General features: G+C 37.9%; 1 protein-coding gene across 6 annotated transcripts in view; it reads left to right on the top strand.

Annotated features, from left to right (window-relative positions):
• FAM172A (family with sequence similarity 172 member A) overlaps positions 1-16,522 on the top strand; it is a 250,027-nt gene that overhangs the window by 182,441 nt on the left and 51,064 nt on the right. For all 6 annotated transcript variants that reach the window (XM_056513646.1, XM_056513645.1, XM_056513643.1 and 3 more), the window contains one exon: positions 1,707-1,791. In XM_056513646.1, the coding sequence (XP_056369621.1) occupies positions 1,707-1,791 (85 nt within the window). The remainder of the gene's footprint in view (positions 1-1,706; positions 1,792-16,522) is intronic.

The raw sequence follows: 16,522 nt of genomic DNA, 5'->3' as shown, positions 1-16,522 counted from the left end.
CAAGTGTCACATTGTATATAAAAGCTAGTTAATTGTGTGCTAATCTTCTGTATTATCTCCAGCTCTCTGATGTAGTATTCTATCAGTAGTTAATATTAATTTTACTTATTTCAAATGATTGTAATACTTAATAAAAATTCTACTTCTTTTGTAATTTCTACCACCTTACATTTGCAATTTCACATTCAGCTGTTAATTAAAATTACACATGCAAATCATAAAATTATAATGCTTTATTACTTTAAACCTTAAAACCATCATGAAATACTTCCATTTTAACAATTTTTTACTAAATATGTTGTATTACTGGGTAGTGTGTTTGTTTTTTTCTCTTTCCATTGAGTTCAATAGTTTCATTGATCTACTGTTTCTTACAAAAATCTGCCATGCTTTGTGAACTTCACTTTCTAATCTCATACAGCAACCCTTCCTTTATGTTGTCCCTGCTCTCCCTGGTCCCAGAACAGTAGGGTTGCCTTGACAAATCTATTCAAAAGCCATTCCTCGCCCTTTATTGGTGGGGACTGAAGCCTTTGAAATTCTCTCCTCACTGCAACACAGCTGACATCTTCTTCCAGACAGAATGAATTAAGGAAATACAATAAGATACTTGATCTACCAGTCAAGGATCTTTCCACAGTGAGGACGGACTCCATGGTGCACAACCAGGGCAGCAAGCATCTACAAATGCACAATAAGTGCTGTTTGCCAGAAGAAAACTCATCCATTTTTACTATCATGAACCGATGGTATTATTTTTTTTTACAACTCTGTCTGAAAATTGATTGGGTCATTCGAAAACATTATGGTTTGGTTTTTTTTACCTTTTCCGCTTAATGAAGTTAATCAAGTTTTCAGAAAGGAAAAACTCAGATTTGCAATAGAGCAAGCAATGTAGATCTTGTTGTTCAGCTGATAATCTTATTGAAAATGTAGTTGCTTTATAATTAAATCTTCAATTTGGTGTCCTTTCATCATGTTTTATTGAAAGCATATTATTTAATACTTCAGTCAGGGACTACTCTGAATAGATACATTCAGAGCAAAACATTTAGAAAATTCATGATAAATTCATCCTACTCAGAGGTTCAGGAATGAAAGGTAAATATAAAGGCTTCCTGAAATACAATTCCCCAGAGACCGGTATTTGCCTTTTTTTAATGCTTATTCACATTCATCTCAGCTGTATTTCTAATTATTTTATTATTAATTTGCTATCTTGATGTTTTCTGTTTAGTTATATTGTTTCATATTTTCACGGAAGTTTTTTCCAGTGTACTCAATCAAAAACCCTGAAAAATTCTGTTTTCTCAACGTTAGCAAACGAGCAGGCTCAGTGTTTATACCAACGCCTGTTGTATCAACACCAACTCAGAAAATCTTAAGACTAGTGTAGTTCAGGCACTAGTTGGTCTAAGCACCTACTCAAGTCCAGTGGCACTCAAAGTAGCACTTAAAAATCATGATACTTAAGCATATTACAAATCTGCTGAATTATCTTCTTACTCTGACTTGTTTAGTATGAAATTACAGTATTTCATCATCCGTAAGTGTTAGTGTAGTGTACTGTCCAGTTGTTATTGTGGCTGCTACGTAAATTAGTTTGAGTATTTTGATGCGATCATTATCCTCACTTAGAACATATGTATTTATTTTTGCTCTGAGTTGTTTGGCTTATCCCAAGAATTGCTTGCCTGCTCTTACAGAACTGCTGTAACTGGGTGTCCAGCTCCGAGCCCCTGGACACGTCAGTGGAGTCCATGCTGCCCGACTGTCCCCGTGTCTCTGCAGGTACATCCCTTTGTTTGCAGCAAGCCAGTGTACATGTTTATGTCCAGAAGCAGCTTGTTCATTTAAAAGTGCATTTGGTTTTGACTGCATTTTAATCCTTCTACAGCAAGATGTGGCTGAAAGCATATGGCTGCTGATATTTATTATTAGGAGTGCAGCCCACTCCTATGTTTTTTTTTTTTTCTTTGTGTGGGATTTAAGTATTTAAGTTCTCTTACCTACTTGTTGCTTGAATTTTTCTAGTCTTTCTTTCTGTTTAAGTAATTGGTAACATTATATGTAGGAGTCTAAGAAAAATAATAGTGATTACAAGAACTGGGAAATTTACCATAGCTCCTTGAATAAATATCTAACTCTGTGTAGGCAACAAGGTTTTAAATAAGTACATTAATGAAAGTTACAGTTAAAATAAATGAGCCACTTTTCTGAATGCTGATCAGCCGAAGTCTAGTCTACATAGCAAATGATTTGCAGCATCCAAGAATGTTGATCTGAGTTTTCTGTTGTTTTGGATATACTCAGCTATGCTTTTTCATTATTGAGTCATAAATTGCAAGAAGCACATGAAGTAGTACAGAGACTTTAGTTAAATGTCTGATAATTCCAGAAAGTAGATGTAGTCATCAGTGTGAAAGGAAAATCTCCAGTCTTTGTAGGAAAGTAATCTGAAATACATAAAGCAGTTACTGAACTTTGGTGTGTGATTATCAGTTTTCCAAAAAGCCGTAGGTAGCATATTTCTGTAGAATATAAAACCACGTTCAAAGGAAGGCACAGCCTATACAATATTAATTTAAAAGCTGAAACAATATTTGACCTTGCTCTCTGGGATGCAGTTGTTTGTTTGACAAGTTAGTTTCATATCTGTCTGCATTTGTGATGTTGTTAGTGAGACCTAACCTTGCAGATGAAACTGAGTTTACTACAGGATATTTTTAACGTGTGGAAAATTTAGGACTACTTTATTTGAAAGCTCACAACAACCAGAGATTTTAATTACATTTCTGCTGTGGTTTGGGACTGTGCAGATCCTCAGGTCTGTACAGACACTTGCAATAGAGCTGACAATGTTCTTCCATGCTTTGGAAAATGATATATTATTAAAATTTTCATAGATTCAACATTCATTTAGCAACTTCTTGCTCTTTTAGGTGAGATAGCTGCAGTTTAAAAGAAAAATATAATTCAGGAGTGGTATTCTTTAAAATAAGATTCACTTGCAACCTCTGACATCTGTTGCTCCTGTGAAAGACTGCTTGTTATAGTGGTCATTTTAGTCAGGTGAATAAGGGTTTGGACAGCAACTGGTCAGTATTTACTGTACATTGGGCAAAACTGAAAATCGTCCATCAGACCATCTCTTCCCTTTCTTTGTATTCACCTAATATAAATAATCTAAAATGTATTCTATAAAAGAAATCCTAGGTGTTAGTTGAAAAGCAGACTGATGGTTCATTAGAGCTGTAAATAATAAGTCTTGATTCTACATTTCTGTTGAAGATGAATCACAGTGGCCATAGTGTTTCTGCACCACTTAATGAATTCCCAAGCTGCACTCTAGGGGTAGAAGAATTAATTTAAATGGGGTAGGATTTCAGCCAGTAAAAGTTGGTTATTTGTATTTAGTGCATACATTGAGATAAATTAAGATCTCTAGTATTTTAGATGTTCTCAACAGAGATTTTTGATAATGAATTAATGTCCAATATTAGCGTAAAATAATAATGTAAAAGAATTATTTCCAGGCTAGTTTTTTGTAATATAAATATAGCTTAAAACAGTTTAACTTCATGTGACTGCTCCTAAATTAACAGTTTGCTCACATATTTTTGCTTGTATTTCTTGTAATCGTCTCTTACATGAACAACTGTAAGACATTTACAGAGAACCAAGTGAATAATTTGTGGTGTTCTTTATATGAGCAACGGTATAAACCTGCATAAGAGTAACACGTAATAAATTTATTAAATATTGCTATATGCAGGAGCATTATTGTTTAATGTGAGAGATTTTATTTCAGTCTTTTGAGAATCGCGGTACTGAAAGAGCCCACACTCAAATCCTGGCAGCATTGCCCTTGGTATTTCAATGAGTGACAATGACAGCAATAAGAAAAATGACAGATCTTTTAAAATAAACCTTTTGCTGTAGAAAGATACACTTCTGTGCTTGGAAGCCCATCTTTTATCTCTGTTTGCATTGAAAATAAGTTCAGAAATAACTGCCTCATGGTCACATCTCCTGACCCAGCTTTTCTAAAAAGGCTCTGCTATTCAGCCATTCAGTATACTGGGTTTTACAGGCAACCCTAGTTGATGAGCAGTTCCTACTGCAGATTATCTCACCGTCTCTTGCTTGCATTTCCCTTAAAATCACTAGAGAAAAAATAAATTACCATCAAACTGGAAAAATTACTTGTATTTCCAGATAGAGTTGTTAAAGCTTTTGATTGAAGAATTATTAAGGAATTAAAATGTTTTCTATAATTGATGCATGTCTAAAAAGGAATTAATAAACTTTAATTAAATGTTGAGAGCACAAGAATAATAATAGAAAAAGCAAGCCATAATAACCACATCTGTTCTTGTGGTAAAAGGCACTTTGTAGGTCCCACCTTCAGTGTGTTTGATCCATGTCTCACGGATTTGGTTGCATGGTGGTGTCATAATTTAATATCTTCTGACATCTTGCTGGTGGCATGGACAATGAGTTTGAGTGCACCCTCAGCAAGTCTGCCAACAGCACCAAGGTGGGTGTTGCAGCTGGCACAGTGGTAGGAAAGGATGTCACCCAGAGGAATTTTGAGTAGTGGACCTGCAGAAGAGAAATGGATCCCATGAAATTCCACAAGTCCAAGTGCAAGGTCCAGCACATGGGCCAGGGCAATCCCAAGCACGAGTGCAGGCTGTATAGGCAATCAGTTGACAGCAGCTCTGAGAAGAGTGATAGACAGTTGTTGGTTGACAAAAAGCTCGACATGACCTGCCAATGTGTGATTCCAACCCAGAAAGACAACCGTGTCCTGGGGTGCATCAAAAGCAGGCCAGCAGGTCCAGGTGTGTGAGGTTATTAACCTCCAGAGCTCTTATCTGAGGCCTTTGAGAAAGCCCAACAGTAATTTAAAGTCCTTAGTAAAGCGAGCAGAGCAAGGTACAAGACACGTGGCACCAAAATGTGTGGTTATTAAACCTCCAGAGCTCCTGGCTCCTACTTCGTCAGGTTGTCTTAAATAAGCAAAGCAGCTAATAGTTGCTAAAAAGGTTATTTATTACAAAACACCTCTTATTACAAAGCACATCAGTCTCAAAAGGCAAACAGAAAAGCAGTAGCAAAAGCAAATGGCAAGAGAAGTGGCAATAAGCAGATGGCTAAAAGCACCAACTCTTCCCAGTACATACTCTTATATAGGATTTCCCACCAAGCTAAGATGGAAACTCGGACCACCACCCCTTAACCCGTTAGAATTCTGGTTTCTTAACACACCAGGCTACATATAGACTATGCAAATGACCTGTCTTGTTCTATCTGAAACGTGAGCAGTATTCTTACTAGAGCTCTATTATGTCTAAGCACTGTCTACAACCGTGGTCCTGGAGCCTCTACTGGAACTCACACTGCAACTTTGGTGCTTGAAACCTTTCACTTAACAAAAGCTTTACAGCTCACCCTAAAACTTACTAACATATTTCTACTTAAATGTCCACTTTATGTGTGAGTGGCCTAATGTACTTCAATGCATGCACAGGCTTTAATTCAATCCCTGTGCTCTGATTTTTCTCTGAAGAATTCAGAGAGACCCCTGACTCACTGACTCTGACACAGCTGGTGGTTCTGCCCCTGTGCTCTGCTTTGGTGAGACCCTCTCTGGATGTCTGCATCCAGCTGTGGGGAGCTCAGCACAATGCAGATGGAGCAAGTCCAGAGGACCACAGAGATGCTCAGAGGGGTGGAGCACCTCTCCCATGAAGAGTGGAAGAGTTGTTCAGCCAGGAGAAGAGAATGCTCTGGGGGACCTTGGATCACCTTCCAATATCTAAAGGTGCTACAAGAGAGCTGATAAGGGGCTTTTGACAAGGGCATGGTGTGATAGGCTTCAAACTGACAGAGGGTAGGTTTAGATGAGCAAAGAGAGGAAAGAAACTCTTTGCCTTGAGTGTGGTGAGGCACTGGGACAGGAGAAATTGTGGATGATCCATCCCTGCAAGCGTTCAAAACCAAGTTGAATGGGGTTTCTTGGAAGTTTGCACAAATTTGTTTGGAACTTTTAAAATCCCTATCTCTTACCCTCTTTACTTTCAGCCATAGTTAGGGACCTCTGTTAGACTTGAGGCTTTCTGCTGTCTCAGTCTTAGCCTACCTTCCTAATGAAATCAAATCAAAATACATCCATACTGTCTCAGAGGAGATGAATCCATCTCCCATCTAAGAAAATGTAGGGTGGAGAAGGATTAAGACTTCAAAGCAGCCTGTACATTAAAGGTTGTCACATGAAATGGAGTAGGTTTGGGAGTATTTCTGGTTAGGAGACTGGAGAGATCAGCTTAGAATTTGACAGAGACAATGGAATAGATTCTTTAATGACACTGCATTGCTGCTAACTGTGGTTGTAGTTCATGCTGTGTCTCTGAGACCTTGCAACATTTCTCCTACTTCTGGAGCAGGGAGTTCAGAAGCCCTTGGGAAGTCATCTTATTGGAGCAGCCACAGGGCAGAAAGAGTTGGAAGTGGTGATGGGAGAAAGCAGATCCATGTATCTGCATTCATCTCTGGTGCTGCTCAGGAATTAAATCACTTTGATTTCAGGATAATGGCTTGAATTTCACCCCAGGAAAGGTATTGTTATAAATTTTGCCAGGTGAACATGGCCTTTGTTTTCCTAAATTCTGTTTGTATTCTTTAGCCCATGTGTTTCTGCCAGTGAAAGCTTGTTATTTGAGAGAAATGATTAAACTTCTCAGTATTTTGCCAAAGTGGATATGCACCAACTCTCATTTAAAATAATCAAGTAAGATGTTATAACATTAGTAAAATGAATTGCCTAATCAAATCTTTTTAAAGCCTTCCTAGTTGGCCCCCAAAATCACTAGTTATTCTGTTAACAGTTGCAGCCAATGTAGTTAAAGCATTGTGAAATAATGAAATTATAACTTAAAAGACAAACAATGGAATGAAACACTGACACTAATGAAGAAAAGTTCTATTCACAGAAGAGCCTAGACTTGAATATATGTCTTTGTAATAAGAGAATAAGTGCAAGAATTAATTCTTGCAGCTGATTAAAGTAGCCTCAGGCTGGTAGAAGAAAAGCAAACTAATTTTGGAGAACAGGTATGACATGTGCTGGTGGTGAGTCTTCAGATAGTATTTTCTGGTACCAAAAATCAAGATTGAACTCTGTATTATATATCAAACATTTGATTACATTTAGGTAAGCCAAGTACAACTTTTTCCTGTGTTTTATTTCATTTTTTGCTTTGAATTTAGAAATTATTGACCCCACACACCATGACCCATACTGACTGATCAGCTATAGCCCTTGTTGCAAAGCTTGTGTTGACACCCTGGAAGCAATGAATTACCCACTGGATTATGGCAGTGGTAGTTTCTGTTGGCTTTGCCCAACAAGTGACTCCTGCCTGCTGTTTTAAGAGTTCAGTTGTGTATTTCCACAGAAAAGCTTGTCTGTCTGATGCATCCCATGCTGAGCAGATCGTGGGGTTCAAACAGGAGGCTCTCCAGTGAGGTCAGATGGACTCTCCAAAACCACAGGGTCTATGTGAAGGGGTAATTGCATTAGTGAGGTCAATAAAAACTTTGGATTTCAGGAGAAAAGATAAAATGCTGAAGCTTTTTTGTCAAAGATGGCAGGTTCCTGTGTCTGGCTTTATGTTAATTTAAGGTATTGCAAGATTAATAGACAAGAGGAGTGCAGGAATCTGCAGTGTGAAGCTTGCTTCATCACCCATGTTAACATTCTCATCTGCTGCTGGTCCTGCAGTTCCATTTCTGCTCTGTACTTTGTCGGGACTGGAAATTATTATGGTAACTTTGAAGCATCTGTCTTAGCCACAGCTCTGGCAGTGGCTGCACTAAGTCCTGCTTTAATTTATTTCTTCTTAGCATGCAAGTAAGTAGCTTTTTCCCTATTCCTGATTCTTCATAGGAGCTCTGCTTTTATACTCCTGCTCAGTTCCAGGTGTTGCAGACAGCTTTTCATTTCATGTGTAAACCTAGTTGGATGTGAGCTCTTATGTTGTGCTTAGAGTAGCTTAACTACAGTGCTTTGGAAAGGACAAAGTCTATAGAGACCTGTTGAATAATACTGCAGATTCTGTTCTGGAGTGCCAGAGACTCAAAAGTAAACATGAAAATGTGAATTGAAAGCATTGACTTGAATTTCCAAATGTTGCTTGTGTCAGAGAGTTCAATAACACTCATTCATTTACTGTACTACAAAATAGTTACATGTAGTTGGGGCAGTACTGATATTGGAGAAACAGTTTCATCAAAAATTATTCTTGTACTTCAACATATCTATTTATCATTGCAATTTTTTAGACTAGTGTGAACTAGTTAGTTGTTGTCTCTGAGGCTGTCTTTGTGGTAATAATGAATAATTTAAATAATTACAGTCAGATATTTCCTATTAAGTGTTTGACAAATATTAGACTGCTGTGACTGTTGTTTCTGATACTACTCAATGCTGTCCCATTAGTGCCTTGTATATCCACATCTGCACATTGGCAGGTCTTAACTCCAGTGCATGATTGCAAACTCTCCTAGAGCTCAACACCTGAAAGAAGTATTCCCTGAGAGATGTCCTCCAAAATTCAATAGCAAAATCTTAATTTGTATTGACATAAAATCCAAAAGATGTTTCACATTTCTGATTTCATTTTATGTTAGAGTCCACATTCAGATTTGAATTTGGATTTGGATTTGTTAGAATCTTTCAAAAAGTTCGGTTTCAGTTGAAAACCTCCCTTTTTTCACAGTGCATACAGTTCAGGCTGGGAAGGATATTTAGAGCACTTATTGTCCACTTTTAGATACAGGTCTTTAACTTTTGACCAGATATTATATGGAAATTTAAAACTTTACTTTGGTGAAAATGTTTCTGCTACTAAGTCATTCAGTCTTGGCTGGAAGAATTCAAGAGATTGGGAATCCATTGCTCCCTTCCCTTTATCATCTTCAAACTGTGAAGAAGATTGGCTCATTTCAGCTTTGGCTTTGTCTGATCTCAGGTTACATGTGAATTAAGTACTAGCATTGAGTCAACACAGCATTTTCTTTTGAGAAATGTAATAAATTGAGTTCTTTAAGTCTCAGTGGAAGTTAATATCTCCGGGTTTCAAATGCTTTCATATATTTCTCTGTAGCATCTCCAGTCATTCAACTTCTTTGAGAGAGACCTGTCTACATCTTACTAATGTAAGATCAAGTCTTTGCTACCTGATTTTCTATTTCATTAGGCAGCAGTTATATTTGACACTTTTATCACCAGGAACTTGCCCTTTCTAGAGCTGCTGCTTCTTGGCTCAGTTTTAAACTAGTATTAGGAAACATTACAGGTGGTTTTTTTTAAAAATAAACCAGACAAATAAACTAACATGAGAAAAAAAAAGGCCAACACCTTTCTTGTTAATAACCATCCCATCCATCTTCACATTTACATGAGTTTTGCTAGCAGTGAATTTGTATATATTTCCTGTGTGGTTGAATAGCCATAGGACACCCCAGCAATAAGATCTCCATTCAATAGTGGTTTCTGCATGATAGCTGTATTTGCTGATAACTTAGTCTGCAGGTTCTCAAATACTGACTTTCAGCTCATGAGTAAACAATGAGTTTCTCATGAGTAAACAATTTGAGAGTTGTTCTATTTGTCCCCTCGTGAATTTATGAAACATTGACCAATTTCTGCCTAAGTTGAAGTTTTAGTTAAGTAATGAAGTTGTAATTAAGTTCTCCAGTTTTTGTGGTAATACTTTACAGCATAAAGGAAGAAGTGAAAGATGTATCTCCCTAGTAAAAGGAAGATATTTTAATGTCTCTCTTGAAAGACAAGGGGGAGTAACTCACATACTAGACACAGTACCTGGAATCAAACAGCTGGCAGAGCAGCAGTTATCACCAGTCAAGCAAGAAAAGTAAGGGCTCTAGTGTAATGACAGTCCAGAAGTTTCATGGGAAGCCTGGGAAGAGCAAAATTTAGTAATTGTTGAAAACAAAAGAGAGAGAAAACACTTTCTAAAAGGCCTTCTTAACTGATTTCACTTTTTTTACTAAGCCAGGGGCACTGATGCTGTTAGATGTTCTTTTGTCATCCAGCAACTTTCTAAAAATACCATTCATTCATTTATGTTTAAATACCACATCTTGGTTAAATTTACCAATCTGATTCCTACTTTGAAGAAAATATACACTTTTTGAATTTTGAAGAATGTGTGTTGCCAGCAGAGACTTCTCTTTGTCCTGTCCCACCAGTGTCATCAGGTCAGGTTCACAGGCCCCAAACAGCCAGCCACTTCTCTTCATCCAGTGAAAACACTGCTGAAAATGGTAGAGTCATGGAAGGTATTGCACATTTTTGTCTATGAACAGTTTTCATTGTTTTTTAGGAACTCTTAACATTTGTGACCACTGATGTCCATCTCCTGAGTGTGAGGAAACTCTCCATGCATTGCAGAGGTGTGCCTAGAAAGAAACTTAGCCCATTCACTGTTTTGCCAAAGTTGTCACAAAGTTCCTCAGCATCATCTTCTCCTGGGCTTTTTTCTTGTATTAATTTGTGTGCATGATAGACCCAACATCAGATTTTATCCTTATTGCTAATAGGAGAGCACCACATCCTCATCACTTCTGTGCACTTGAATCAGCCTAAGTAATAGGGTAATAAGGTAAACCTAGGTAATAAGCAACTTTTTAATACTCCAGGTGTACAAATTATTTGAGCAACCACCAGTAATGCCAGTTAGCTCAAATTGGGCATCATGGCTGTGGTTAGACAACAAACAAGAATTGGAAAAACTTGCAGTGGCATAGCATTAATTTCATCATTCCTTTCATTTTTGTTTGCCAGATAAATTTATTTGCAGCACATGGAGATTAAATTTGTATTATCCTTGCCTCCTTAGCAGCCTGCCCTCAAACAGGTAATGGAAGAGTTTTCTGACTGTTCCAGCTAGCTCTCAGCTGAGAAGAATGGTTTTCCAACCTGTGAGATAACCAGAACACGAGAAACATCGAGTTCCACTGTGCTGTTTTTAGAGACCCTTTTCACAGTATATTTGCACTTTAGACTTTCTCCTATCAAGAAGCATTTGGGAGGGCCGATTTTCTGTAGAAAGGACTTGTCATTTTCTGATAACCTGTATCAGCAACTAATCTTTTTGTATTGATATACGGGGATAGTTAAGAGACTTGTATTAAAAGCATTGTGATTATTATATAGTTAAAATAATAATAATAATAATAATAATAATAATAATAATAATAATAATAATAATAATAAACAAGTGCTAAGAATTCAAATGCTGATTGGTGTTACACAGGTAGTGTTAAGGACAAGGCTAATTTAAATAGATGTATTCTTATATTACAACATGCAAACATACATGCCTGTGAAATAATTATTTATCATACATATCTTAATATTATGAGAAATTATATTTCCCAGTGAATACTTTAATTTATTGAACAACATTTACTAAGTGGCATTTTTTAACCTATATTTCAATTCTTATGTGGAAGACATTTCCCCACACATCAATTCTTTTATTTCAGATAGGTTTGCAAGACATACCTAGAACATCTTAACAGAGAAAAAATCCACATGGTTAATATAATAAACCATTTTAGATTATATTCATTACTACTGCTGTGGTAAGTAGTCAGTTTGAAGACAAATGTCATATACTTTTACACAAACACTGTTAATTGCCCATTATTGCTTTTAAAACAAGGCTTGTGCAAATGAGGCAATGTGTAAAAGTTCTTACAACTTTATCTGAGACTTTTATGTTAGTATATTGTTTGAAATTATACATTATAAAATGCACACAATACAATTCATTGTACATATAAATAAAACCCACATATATTTGCAATCTGAAGGCCAATTTTGACTCTTAAATACTTGCATGATTATCTGAGTCTGGCAGACCTTAGCTCTGGCTTTTCCTAGCTGGGCAAGGCAGCTTGTCTTTTACCACCATCTTTGCCTCCAGATGATCAGTGCTATTATGTCAGAGTTTAAACTATATACTGTGTTAAACTGGAAGGGCTTTGCATGGAAGGGAGCATTCCTGCCTGAAGGTCTGCATGCTGTGACTGCTCTAACAGGATTTTTCCATCACAGCTGTGCATGCAACAGAAACAAATGGGAGCATAAACATATCTCAAAACACTGCTGCAGAAGCAGACATCATTTTCTGATTCTAGAGAAATTGAACTTCAAGGACTCATCATTACTCTGAGTATTTGAATGCTTTGTTGTTTGGTTAATTTGGAGACAGAGTTCTAGACATCTGTTTATGCAACTTGGTCCATTCAATGAAATCTATCCCCTTTTCCACAAAGGAAACCTCCCATAAAATCCTGTCAGATTAAATAAACACATGTAAAATAATGGCTGAAGTACAGTGTCCAGCAATACTATACTGGACACTGATAACAGTATGTATCAGAGCTGTGAGTTGGGATTTGGATCATTTCAGGAGTATTCTGGATGTTTATGATTTTGACAATTTCGTGCTACTGACTGCACAAAACTTACAAATTCAGTGCAGTTTATAAATCTTAAGAGATTCCTTTTGGCTGCTAGGCACTTAAATTAGCTGCCACTGAAGATTCCCAGTGGTTTTGTTGGGTCTCTCTTCTTGTTCCAACAGACCATTATTTTAAACTAAATGCTAAGTGTGAGCTAATGTTTTAAGAGTGTTCTTTTCTTTTTCTGTTAATAGCCCTGGATGAAACTTACTAAACATTTGTGTCATCCTCTGTCTGATATAATTCTTTGATATAATTCCTTACTCTTGAAGCACATGCCTCCTCTCCTCCAGGAAAGTATCAGCTTCCCATAAAGATCTGAGATCTGTGCAGGGGAATGGCTGCAGCTTTGGAGAATAAGGATGTGAAAGAGCACAAGAGGAACCCTGTGTTGTTGACTGGCAATTGGTCACTTTCCTTTGAGATGCTGATTTGAGACCCAATCCACTGATGTGGGAAGTTGGTTGTTGCTTCCAGTTCACTGGCCTAACCACTGCTCTGTCTTATAGGTGAAGGCTGTCCTTTCCTCATGTGTCTTAAAAAAGGAGTGGGTCTCCACCTGTTCTTTTAAGGAACAGCATTCCTTGCTTCCAGGCTACAGCATTCATGGCAACTCTAGTTTCAATTACTTTAATCAGTCAGTCTGTCCTAGTTAATTATATTTGCCAATGCCTTGTAAATGACATGCATGTTTTTTTAAAAAAAGTAGATCATGGGATGGAGAAGTCTCACAAGTGGAGAGGCAAGGTGTTCATTCAAGCTAACTGTAGGATTTCTGGTACACTAAGCAGAAGAGGAGTTGGTGACAGATGAAAGGAGAGACAAAATACTGTTTTTCATATTTGTCATCTCTGGGTGACAACAAAGAGAAACCACAAACAACCAGTGGAGATGGCACCAAATGTGATGGGCTTCCCTTCCAGCCAAATGCCACGGGTTGTTCTCATTGAGCCAACCAAGCAAGAGCATGCCCTTAAACAAAGATATTAGATGCAAAAGTGGTCATTAATACCAGTATACCCAGCCTGTGAGAAATGTGGGTGAAGTGGAAAACAGGTACCACCGTGGAGTCATGTTGCATGATGTCAGTAGGAAATGTACATGCATAGTTTTGGGAATGTCAGGTCCCCTTACTTCTCTACATCCTTGTACAGGGTGTCTTTCTTCCAAAGCAGCTCAGAGCTCAGCAGAGAAGTGAGGACTTTTTCTGTTATTGTGTGGGTTGGTCATAAAGTTTGTGTTTTATAAAGTTTTAGAAATTCCAGGTGAAAAAGAAGTATGAGCATTTATATCACCTGCTGTCAGACTGTCCCACTTCAGGAGGACTCTTCTAAACAATACAGGCAAGCCTTGGTTTCTGCCAGTTTGTGTCTTCACTGGAATGACATTTTTATTTGTATGATTTTAACTGTATTCACAGCTTGTAGTTTGCACCCACAGATAAATGTTATCTTGGTAACAGAGGTACAGTCAGTCCCAGGTGAATTGATTTTCCATCATCCAAAGCTATTATCAACCGTATAAAGTTTATTTTTTGTAGAAATGAGGGAGTAGAAATTGATTTTAAGTAGTTATTCTTTCCATACACAGGCTCTTTCATTACATATTCTGTTAATTCTGGTATGATTTTTGTGTGCTACATGTCTTTTTCTAAACTTTTTCTCTGATTTCATGCCTGACTTTTTTATTGCTACTAAATGATTTACTGGAGCTCTACAAGTGATATTTCATTCACCAGGGAGACTGAGCTGAGTGCTGTCCCCAAATTTGATACAATATTGTGTTAGAATTAATATGGATATTGATGCAAAATTAATGCAAATAGACTCCACTTCTAATCCCACACTCCCTCACTCAAGTTCACTGGCAGCAACAGCAAGTTACTTCTTTGATTTCAGTTCTGGATATGCAATATTTATGAGGTTGCACTTTACAGCTTAACTTTGGTTATTGTTATTCTAGTACACATTAAAACAGTTTCTGGAACTGAATTTGTTCCGACACTGTTGTCAGACCCCACTTAAACAAAACTGAGTTTGGGCTTTGGTATGTTTTGCTTGTGGCTTACCCCTGTAAAAGCTACACCACCAGCTTGAAGACACAGACTATAATTAGCATTTTGCTGGTTTTACCTGTACAGGACGGTGCAGCACACTGCTCACAGCTGTAAGTGCCTATGATGTGCAGGGCAGTATTTGACCATTTCACTTCTCACTTCTGCTTTGTTATGTCTGCAGAGTCTGGCTTGAGTGCACTGTTAGAATGTAACTGGTATAACTAACAACTAATATGAAAGAGCAGGATAGAAGTCGTCACCAGACTTCAAAGATTGATGGGAAGTCTTTCCCCTCATATAGTCTGTTGTTGTATCTTCTGAGAATGGCTGAAATATTCAGTGATCTCTAACCTTGACATGTTAGTCTCCTGTATTTTACTGGTCACATGCAATTTTCTTTTATTTCTATTTAGACGGGCATGGTCTTTCTGATCATGAAATCATAGGCTCATGAAGTGGTTTGGGTTGCAAAGGACCTTAAAGATCAGGTAGTTCATGCCACTCGCCATGGGCAGGGACAGTTGTCTCCGTTTTCCATTCAAATCTGTGTGCCTAGGTGAACAGGTTTTTGGTGGGTAATAAAGATTGGTTTAAACCATTTTAATCCACTAGCCCTGCTAGCTTCAGACTCATTGAAAATGGTTGGTTTGATATCCTTTGTCATGTAGATTGTGTATTACATTTGAAGCATAGGCTTAGATTTTAAATGTAGCTGTTAAAATACAGGACGTACGACCATTTTCAAAAGAAAAGGCTTTTTTGAGTTGCTTACTTAAATCTAACTGTCCAAACATATTTTTGTTTATATTTTCACTAAATGTGAAAACTCATACTGGTTAAGTGTGCAATTCAATGACTGTTTACATAGTGGGGAAAAATCAATAGATATTCCCCTGTGGTTTTTTGGTCTGAGAAACAAATACCCATCAAGAAAACTTGCTGTTCTGGTGGGCTTGATCTTTCTTCCCCTTTGACTCAGCATTGCATCTTTCCCATCTATCCCAGTGTGCATTTCCATAGCAGAACCTCTTTTCTAGGCATCCTGCAGTCACTTCTCCCAAAGCAGCGAGCAGAGCAGAGGAGGGGTGTTTCCTCCTCATCTCCTCCTGGATACGTTTGTCTCAGCAGAGCTGTGGTTGTTTCCATGGGCAGAGACAGGCAGACCTCCCTGGGTACACCAGCAGGGATGCTTCTCCATCTTACAGCCTCAGCCCTTTGCTGCTCCAGCATCCCACCCTGTGGTCTCTCATAGTGTCTGAGCACTGTAGGTCTGGGAGGAGAATGCTCAGAAGCATTTCAATAACATGCAGCGAGCTGCTTGCCTCCACCAAATCGAGCATGGGTGTAATTATCCTTTTAACCAAGACACTTTAAAATAGACCAGGAGTGACTGTGAGGGAGTGAGAGCAGCCCAGTGATAGATTTAAAGTTCAACAGAGGGGGAAAAAAATCATACAAGGATTTCACAAGCAATGACACTTGGATGGTATTTGGGAAATCTTTTTCTTTCAAGACTATCTTGCGATTTACTATGGGAGTAGCACATCAAAGCTGCACTGACTTCAAAGCTTAGAACCACTTACGGCTTCCAGCTATTACTAAAACCCACCACTTCACCCTGCCAGCAGCTCATCTCAGCTGCCTCTTTAAGTTACACCCATCTACTTCCTGCCTTCTGATTTTGGGGAGGGAAAAAAAATAGCCAGAAAAACTCGTAAATTAAATATAGCTGTTCGCAGTGAAGCAGTGTCAAAATCAGGGGAAAAAGGCAAATGAAGGCATTAAGACATTAAAGATTTAGTACAAACTCAACAGTGATTTACATATGCACACTCTCATTTGGCTGACTCTAATAAAGCTGTCTGCTTTGAGGAAGTTCCCTGTGAGAGTGTTACCCCAGGG

Source organism: Oenanthe melanoleuca, chromosome Z, assembly GCF_029582105.1.
Source record: "Oenanthe melanoleuca isolate GR-GAL-2019-014 chromosome Z, OMel1.0, whole genome shotgun sequence".
NCBI lineage: Eukaryota > Metazoa > Chordata > Aves > Passeriformes > Muscicapidae > Oenanthe > Oenanthe melanoleuca.
This window is presented reverse-complemented; position numbering and strand designations above follow the sequence as displayed.